The sequence below is a fragment of the Miscanthus floridulus genome, chromosome 6 (genome assembly GCF_019320115.1).
Source record: "Miscanthus floridulus cultivar M001 chromosome 6, ASM1932011v1, whole genome shotgun sequence".
Lineage (NCBI taxonomy): Eukaryota > Viridiplantae > Streptophyta > Magnoliopsida > Poales > Poaceae > Miscanthus > Miscanthus floridulus.
Window position 1 is genome coordinate 135115406 of NC_089585.1, and position 9169 is coordinate 135124574.

Genomic DNA, 9169 nt, shown 5'->3' on the forward strand with positions numbered 1-9169 from the left:
GCCAATCCGGTCGCTCGCCCATGCCCTTGTTCCCCGCCATGCGACGCCTATCCTCTAGATCCACGGTCGAATCCACGCTCCACTACCCCATGTGTCATCGCAAGCACGAGGGATTCATCATCTTCTCTCCTAGCTGCCACTACAGCCTCCGCCCGGATCCACCGCCGCTAGGGTTTCTCCGCTGCTAGGGTTAGGGAATTGAGGGAGTCGAGCGAGAAGAGAGAGTGAGAGACTCAGAGAGATGCCGGTCAATATCGGTCAACACAACCTCCACATATGCCCGTGACTAAAAAGGGCAACATGGACATTGCATTGGACTTCACATGAGTAGATCTACACAGTGAACATGATATGATATGCTTTAGTACAAAGTTTTTGCTGTAATCTTAGATCTATATTTTTATATATTGAATTCATAGCTATAGTTTCTCTTGTCCAATTATGGTAAAACTTTTATGATGGATTGGTCATTGCATTCTTGAGAGGTAGAAAAAAATTAATGCTCATTGGATCATATATGACTGAGTTATATATTTATCTATTAATTTATCTAGGTTTATATAGATAAAACTATAACTCAGCCATGCATGATCCAATGAGCATGAAATTTTTGCTACATATTAGGAATTTAACGATTAGTCCACCATAAAAATTTCATCATAATTAGACCACATAATCTGAAGCTATGAATTAATTATAGAAAAACATAGATCTAAAGATACAACAAAAACTTTGTACTAAAACATACCATATAATATATTTATTGTGCAGATCTACTCATGTGGAGTTTAACAAAAAATTTATGCTCATTGGATCATGTATGACTGAGTTATAGATTTAATTTCGTTTAAAAACTATTTAACAAACATGAACCTAGATAAATCTATAATTCAATCATGCATTATTCAATGAGCGTGAAATTTTTACTACAACTCAAGCATGCAATGATTAGGCCACCATAAAAATTTCACTACAATTGGATCAAAGAAACAACAACTATGAATTAATTACAGAAAAACATAAATATAAAGTGACAACAAAAACTTTATACTAAAGCATACCATATCATATGTTCACTGTGTAGATCTACTCATGCGGAGTCCAACATAATTGGATTTTTTACTTTATTTTTTTTTTATGATTTACTATGATTTTCAAAGATTCAGCCGAAATAAACATAAATGAAGAAAAAGAAAAACCACCAATGGAAACAGCCATGGCGATCAAGTGACCGGTTTTGAGAGATGAGGGAGGAATTGTGTCTGGTTTTAAAGTCTATGGAGAAAAAATTGACTTTCGCGATAATTGAGAGAGAAAATGAACTTTTCCTTTTTCTTCGAGAGAAGCTGGTCCCTTTACATGACCGCCCAAGTCCTCTTACATTCGGCCTTCAAAATAGCGCGGTCCGGCCCGGCCTGCTAGTCGATGGGCCGCTGGCCGCCTCGTCGGCAATCGTCAAGCCCATCCAACCAAACGTGCACGTGCCGTTGCGCCGCTCTGCCCCGAGTCTCCCCCAATTCCTTTTTTATTTTTAGAGAAAACCAAGAAACTTTCGATTTTTCCAAAGCAAATTATGGAATTAATAACTTTCCCAGGATTCAACTTCAACGGCTAATTCAGCCCCCTGTAATAACTTATTTCTCGCTTTCCCACGATGCTTCGACTGGGACGCTCCGCCCGCCCGTTCCGACGGCGTCCCCGTCCGTCCCACTCCTTCCAAAGCGAAATCAAAACGGAACCAAATCACACAGCGCAAGGTGGCCCGTGGCCCGTGGCCTGGCCTGAAGAAAGGAACACCCCAGAACGGTCGTTCTCCTCGCCCCCGGCCCCGCCGAGATGGACACGGGCTGCCTCCACCCACTCGCCGACCCTTCCTCGTCGGAGGCGTCGGCCTGCGGCTCCGCCTCTGCCTCCCGGTCCTCCGCCCGGCGCAGCAGCGGGGTGCGGCTCCGGCTCCGGCTCCGGCTGCGGCGAAGGCGGCAGGAGCCGGCCCCCGCCGCTACGCCCGGGGGCGAGGGTCAGGGTGGCGCCGGCGCGCAGGTGCAGGATGACCTCGCGCTGCCTCTCGGAATGTCGTTCGCGGCCGTCCTCGCGCAGGTGCGTGGTGCCATTCGCTCCGTAGCTTTCCCCATTTCTGGCGCGGGTGGCGAGTGGCCGACCTGTGTTTATGTCCACATTTTGCCGTTTAGGGCTTGTTTGGAATGCGGGATTTTTCTCTATTCCTGTGTTTTTTTCTCTGAAATTGAACTGATTCCTATGAAATTCTAGAGTGATTCCCGTAAAATTTCTGCGTTACCGTTTCTACCGAATTGTACCTAATTCATTTAGGGGGCGTTTAGTTGCCTGCGGAATCGGCGCCGCCGGAAATCCTATAGCACTGTAGCGCACTGTATCATTTCGTTTGAATTTGGTAATAATTGTTCAATCGTTGACTAATTAGGCTCAAAACGTTTGTCTCGCAAAGTATAACCAAACTGTGCAATTAGTTTTTGATTTCGTCAACATTTAGTACTCCATGCATGTACCGTAAGTTTGATGTGACGGGGAATCTTCTTTTTGCATAGTGCTAAAGTTTGGATTTTGGTGTAACTAAACATGGCCTTAGCGACGATGCATAGGATTGGGTCCACACATAGGAGGCGGGCGCAATGCCAAATACCGATGCCATGGATCAATTTTGTTTCCTTTGTCGTTGCAAATTGCAATTATTCCGAGCAAACGTTCGTTCGCTCCCTCGCGTCGTCTCCTCGGAGGCGACTCGAGGGCGTCCGCCTGGCCGGCCCTGCGCCTCGCCTCCCGCCAGCTAGCTTGGCCGTCGCCGCCGCGGCATCTCGCCTCCTCCTTGGTGGCGGCGGCGGCCAGGGGGACAGGACTCAAAAAGGCCTCCTGAATCTGCTCCCTCCACACCCCTAAAATCCCTCGATCTGTGCTTGTTCCTGTCAGATCCGTGCCTCTGGTGGTTGGATCCGTGCAGGGGGAGACCGGATCCGGGGAAGGTGATAGCCGTCCGGCCGTCCCTGCCGTGCGCTCGACCTGAGGCAGCGGCGACTGCTCTTGGCCCCCTCGCCAACGTCCGCCCGACTAACGCGCCGGGCGCGGGGCCAAGGCCGCGTGCGCGTTGGGCTGCCCCGGCTCGGACCCTGCCTGTGTCCGCATGCGTGACGCGCCGGCCGTGGGGAGCCGTTGGGTGCGGGGCCTCGGCCGCGTGCGTGGAGCCACGTCGCAGAGGCCGTCGCGGCGCGTGTGTTGCTGTGCTGCACGGGGACGCCGGGCTCCGCCTGCGGGCACTGAGGACGCGCGGGAGGATGTTGCTGCCTGCCGCGACTCAGGCGTCTCTGCCGCAACGGCGGCCTCCAACAGCAGCGCGTCGCCATGGCACCCGTTCCTCGACGTACGCTCGGTGCAGTGCCGGCTGGGCTATGAGCGGTGGCGGTCGGAGGCGGCAGCTGCGTCCTGTCCCTGTGCATGCGCAGCATGCTGTCTTTCGACATGATGCTGCAACAGCAGCAGGCACGCCGGCGCCGTCTGTGCTTCTCGGGCGTGGCCGCATTGTTGTCTGCTGCTGGTGGTGGAGCCGCGATGTGCAGCGTCGAGGGCTCGCGTATGAATTTGGGTGAAAGCCCTGCCCGGCCTCAGCTCCGGGCCGGTGACGTTGTTGCAGCCTGCGTCATCTACCTCCTTTGAGGCGTCGTCGAAAATTCTATTTCGCCATCGATCCTGGGCCGAAAGGCAATCCTTGCATGACACTTCGTCCAATGATGGTGGCATCCGTGGATGTCACTTCCCTTCTTGAAGGCGTCGTTGTTGTGCTCCTACCACCGTACCTTCACTCGGTCCTTTGTTCTTCTCGCTGGTTCTACCTCTCACCATTCATGTGTGTGCCTATTGTTCTCCGCAGTGGTCTGTCCTACTTGAGTGCTTGACTTAGCCACTGTCTCTTGGTCTCTGGCGGATGCTTTGCCGTCATTGTCCTTGGTCCGCTATTTGCTTGCAGATACTTTGCTGCCATATCTGTGTGGGCATCTCTCTTTGTGGATACTTTGCCGCCGTCGCTGTTCTTGACCCCCTCTCTGGCAGATACTTTGCTGCCGAGTGTGCGCGGGCCCCTCACCTTGCGGATGCTTTGCCGTCAAGGTTGCGCTGATCCTCTCGGGCGGATGCTTGGCCGCCGTTGCTGCTGGTTCACCTTGCGGATACTTTACCGTCGTCGTTGCTAGCCCCCCTCCCTGGCAGATACTTTGCTGTCGAGCGTGTGTGGGCCTCTTACCTTGCGGATGCTTTGCCGCCAAGGTTGCTTTGATCCTCTCGGGCGGATGCTTTGCCGCCGTTGTTGCTGGTTCTTCGAGTTCTCTAGGTGGATGCTTTGCCACGGTGGCCTGGTCCGCTCTATAGGCAGCTTTTGCGTTGATGTATCTTCTCGCAGGTTTGGCTAGTAGGGTATTGGGGTTGTGGGTTCTTCCCCTTCGTTGTTCTTTCTCTCTTTTTATGTGTTGGGTAATCTTTAGATTACCTGAGTTAGTTGTAACCTATTCAACTCTACTTCTTCTTAATGAAATACGTGTCACAAGGACACGCTCGCGAAAAATTATTCCGAGCAATCGTGCATCACATGTCAAATGTGGCAGCTTGGGGTTAGATAAGTGGTGATAGAGCCATACCAGTAAGGCGTCCCATTTGAGGGAGGGAAATTGTCACTTTTCTTTCATTTCCGTGGGGGCCACACGACTTTTGTTCATCTTGTATTGTATTGCAACATTTGCTATCCATTCCGAAATCAAGCATGAGATTACATTTCATATGATTGTCTGCTCACACCTCACTGTGTGTCATCTGTTCATCTCTCGACAATTTCACATGCATTTCTCCAGAGGCGTCATCATTCACATGAGCACACCAGGGAAAATCCTATATTTCACCCACATTCGCCTTCATGTTAGCGTCATCACATTCCATGTTTTTGTGCACCTAAGTTTCTATTCAGGGCAATGAGGAGATGCATTTGCTGATTGCAGGTTGTGAATACGAAGAATCCTTTAGGCGAAAGAATACAGCCTGCACTCCTTTCCAAGGTTATTGTACTACAATTTGACTAATAAACTCTGCAAAACCACGAAACTGTTTGTAGTTTGGAACTGAGTCTGGACTTTGGATGCAGATCTGTACATCGGCAGTGAAGGAATCATTGAGAAATGTAAGCCTAGTTCCATTTATCATTGCACAGCTCAGTTGTTAATAAGGTTCCTAATATATATTTTACTTATCATCTGTATAGATATATGGTAACAAGTTAGACAGTTTTATGAGAAACTTCGAGAAATCGTTCAGCAGCACATTGACAACGCTTCATCTTGTTAATGAGATGCCTGTCTATGGACAAGGTCCAGTTCCTCAATGTTCTTCTAAGCACGAAGACTCTAATGCTGCAAGCAAGTTGAGCACTGGTGGTCCACAAAATCCAACGCAGGAAATCAAGCAGGACCTTTCAAATTCAGAGGAAAGTCAGCTTGTTCTGTATGCTGGTGGCAGTCAGCAGCTGACTCATCGTACTCATAGCATATCTTCTCCTGAAGCTAATCAGCGCATCATTAATGCATTTGAGAGATCTTTGAAAGAACAAACTCGGTCAAATGAGCTCAAGGAATTTGAGATAAGCCTCAGCATGAGAAAGTTGCAGCATAAACAGTCTCAACTAGAACTTAACTCCTACTCGCACATGTTAGACAAGATTAAGTTATCCTTGGGATTTCAGAAAGCTTACTTCCAAAAGGAGAAATTCAAGACTCAGATGCAGGACACGAGGCATGCACAAATAATGAGGACGCTCATAGATTTCCTTGTTACTGCAGTGATTATTATGTCAGTATGCTTTGGGTACGGAACTTATACTTATTCATACCAAAGGATAACTGATATTACAGCAGCATGTTCAGCCACCTCAAGGGTACGCTCATCATCTGTCTCTTCTTTTTCTATCAGTAATCAATGAAGTACAATCTTAACAAACCTGTGTGGTAATCAGAAAGATTCTCTCTTGTCTCTCATGCAGGGATCTAAATCATGGTGGGTGCCAAATTCAGTGTCAAACTTCAATTCTGGGTTGCTCTTCATAAGATGTCATGTAATAGCTGCAACACGGATGTTCTTTGGCATAGTAATGATTCTGGCAATTGTTTGGTTAGCATTCCAGCGTTCTGCGGTGTCTGGATCAAGTATGCCAGTAACTTTCAACATCATTCTGTTGGGAGTTATTTGTGGCTTCGCTGGAAGGTTCTGTACCAACACACTTGGTGGCGATGGGAACATGTGGCTTATATGCTGGGAGGTTCTTTGTTCCATCCATTTACTTGGAAATTGTTATCCATCGGTCTTGTACCGTGTTCTTCATGGTCCTATATCTGTATCTGATAGCAAGGAGTCTGTCTGGTTCCCGTATTGGATTCGCCGCTGGATATTTTATGCTATGCTGGGGTTTTTTATCCCAGCCTTGAATGGCTTACTGCCATTTGCTTCTCTTTCTGACTGGATTAACCATTTCACTAAGGAGCTCAAATCCATCTTTAATGGTGAGAAAATTGAAGCCTGAATGATCATGGATGCAACAATTGGTGTAATGATGTCCTTTTTGGGTCAGCTGTGCAGAGAAAAAAATTGAAGCCTGAATGATCTTGGGTGCAATGAGTGCACAATGATGTCCTTTACGTGCCAGCTGTGCGGGCAAAGATTTTTGAGAAATGAAATAGTTCTGTTTGAGAAGCGATTCAGAAGTTCAACTTGGTGTTGCCCCAAGAGAATACATTGGATGGAAATTAAAGGCACCGTTCAATAAACAAGTTGATTGTACTTCTGCAGCAGCCTCAAGCATATTGATCCAACTCAAAGTGCTTTCATCAGTGCCTCGTACCATCCTACCACCAAAATCAAAGCTTCAGATGATCTAGGCTTTTGAGTTTTGTGATGTTTGTGTTTTGTTGTGATCTAGACTTCAAATGGCTTTAAATGCCTCGTTTTGCCTTAGGCATTTTAATTTCATGATGCAAGTTCACAATACAGTTTAGCGCGTAGACAGGTTCACCACCAGTTGGAAACTCTGCTGCGTCTTTCGAATTCCTTTTTGTTGTCTTTGTTGTAGCTTGATAATTTGTTTGTTCATTGTAAATATCAAGAGAGTGGTTTATCTGGTAGTGGCTGCTTACTCTATGTGGTGGTTGGTTTGTGTATGTTATCTCCGGGCTTGAGAGAACACAGCCTGATGTTGTACTTGTTCAGTGTGTTCATGTATTGATAGAATTGTAATTCCTTACTCTTGGGCTAACCCTGGAAAGGTAGCTATATGGGAGTCATACATGGGCCATATATGGGCCTTAATACACACATACTCCAACACCCCCCTGCAGTTTGAACTACCGTCACAGCGGAGTTGCAGACTGGACATGAAAAGAAGAACACACACGAGCCCCCCCCACTGACGCAACTAGCCACCGGTGATGTTGAGGCTGGAGCGAAACTCGGAGAATGTGGAGGACGGGAGGCCCTTGGTGAAGATGTCGGCAAACTGGGAGGCGGTCGGGACGTGGAGGACCCGAACATCGCCGATGGCGACCCGATCGCGGACAAAGTGAAGGTCGATCTCCACATGCTTGGTCCGCTGGTGCTGAACAGGGTTGGTGGAGAGGTACACCGCACTGACGTTGTCGCAGTAAACAAGCGTGCTCCGGGAGAGGGGACTGTGGAGCTCGGCAAGAAGTTGGCGGAGCCAGGAGGCCTCCGCCACGCCGTTAGCGACAGCGCGGTACTCCGCCTCGGCACTGGAACGGGAGACCACCGGCTGGCGCTTGGACGACAAGGACACCAGGTTGCCGCCCAGAAAAACAGCATAGCCGGAAGTGGAGCGTCGAGTGTCTGGACACCCGGCCTAGTCGGCGTCAGTGTAGACGACGAGATCGGTGGAGTGAGACCGGTGGAGTAGCAGGCCGTAGTCGACAGTGCCTCGCAGGTAGCGGAGGAGGCGCTTGAGAGCAGTGAGGTGGGGCTCTCGGGGATCATGCATGTGGAGGCATATCTGCTGAACTGCATAGGTGATGTCTGGCCTGGTGAAGGTGAGGTACTGAAGTGCTCCTGCAAGGCTCCGGTACGCAGTGGGGTCTGGTACTGGGTTGCCCGCTGCCTCTGACAGCTTGGCCTGAGTGTCAACTGGAGTGGAGCAGGGCTTACAGTCAGTCATCCCAGCTCGCTCCAGGATATCAAGAGTGTACTGTCGCTGGTGAAGAAGGAGACCGGTGGGACGAGGCTAAACTGTGACGCCGAGGAAGTGATGGAGCACACCAAGATCCTTCATAGCGAACTCCTGTTGAAGAGAGGTGATGATACGCCGGAGGAGTGACAGACTGGAGGCTGTGAGCACAATGTCATCAACATAGAGCAGCAGATAGGCAGTCTCAGCGCCGTGGTGATAGATAAACAGAGAAGTATCTGACTTTGCCTTCACGAATCCCAATGTCAGGAGGTAAGTAGCAAACCGAGAGTACCAAGCCCGAGGGGCCTGCTTGAGGCCGTAGAGGGACTTGTTGAGCCGGCAGACCATATCAGGACGAGAAGAGTCAACGAAGCCTGCAGGCTGGCTGCAGTAGACTGTCTCAGTCAGAGTACCATGCAGAAAGGCATTCTTGACGTCGAGCTGGTGCACGTGCCAGGAGCGAGAGAGAGCCAGTGAGAGAACCGTGCGGACGGTAGCCGGCTTCACCACTGGACTGAACGTCTCATCGTAGTCGACGCCAGGGCGTTGAGTGAAACCCCGGAGAACCCAGCGAGCCTTGTACCGATCAAGGGAACCATCAGCCCACCGCTTGTGTGTCCAGATCCACTTGCCGATAACAACGTTGGAGCCAGGCGGACGGGGCACCAGATCCCATGTCTGGTTGGCAAGGAGTGCCACATACTCCTCCTCCATCGCACGACGCCAGTGCGGATCTGACAAGGCGGCGCGAATGGAAGAGGGTACAGGAGAGACCTGCGGCTCGCCTGGCATCGCTGCGAGAGCCAGGGGCCGCAGGGTACCAGCCGCGTGCCGCGTCACCATAGGGTGAACATGACGTGGGTGTCGGTGCAGGAGAGGCGGGTGGTACACCGACTGCGCGACACGGGCAACCGGGGGCGGAGGTGGCGGCGTAGG

The 9169-nt window shown here is 50.0% G+C and overlaps 1 protein-coding gene across 2 annotated transcripts; it reads left to right on the plus strand.

Moving 5' to 3' along the window:
- Positions 1–1744: 1744 nt before the first annotated feature.
- On the plus strand, positions 1745–7258 carry LOC136457047 (protein CPR-5-like). Of its 2 annotated transcripts, none has more exons than XM_066457089.1 (5): positions 1745–2097; positions 5013–5069; positions 5156–5191; positions 5273–5941; positions 6047–7258. In XM_066457089.1, exons 1-5 carry the CDS (start codon positions 1837–1839, stop codon positions 6581–6583), a joined length of 1560 nt encoding a protein of 519 aa, XP_066313186.1. In that variant the 5' UTR covers positions 1745–1836; the 3' UTR covers positions 6584–7258. The 2 variants fall into 2 exon arrangements, with proteins under 2 accessions (XP_066313186.1, XP_066313187.1); XM_066457090.1 differs by lacking the exon at positions 1745–2097 and adding an exon at positions 2628–4932 and having other exon boundaries at positions 6047–7257.
- The last annotated feature ends 1911 nt before the right edge of the window (positions 7259–9169 follow it).

Coding starts and splice junctions, on each gene's coding strand:
- LOC136457047 (XM_066457089.1), top strand. CDS start 1,837: ATGGACACGGGCTGCCTCCACCCACTCGCCGACCCTTCCTCGTCGGAG. Junction 2,098..5,012: donor TCGCGGCCGTCCTCGCGCAG/GTGCGTGGTGCC, acceptor TGCTGATTGCAG/GTTGTGAATACGAAGAATCC. Junction 5,192..5,272: donor TGAAGGAATCATTGAGAAAT/GTAAGCCTAGTT, acceptor TCATCTGTATAG/ATATATGGTAACAAGTTAGA.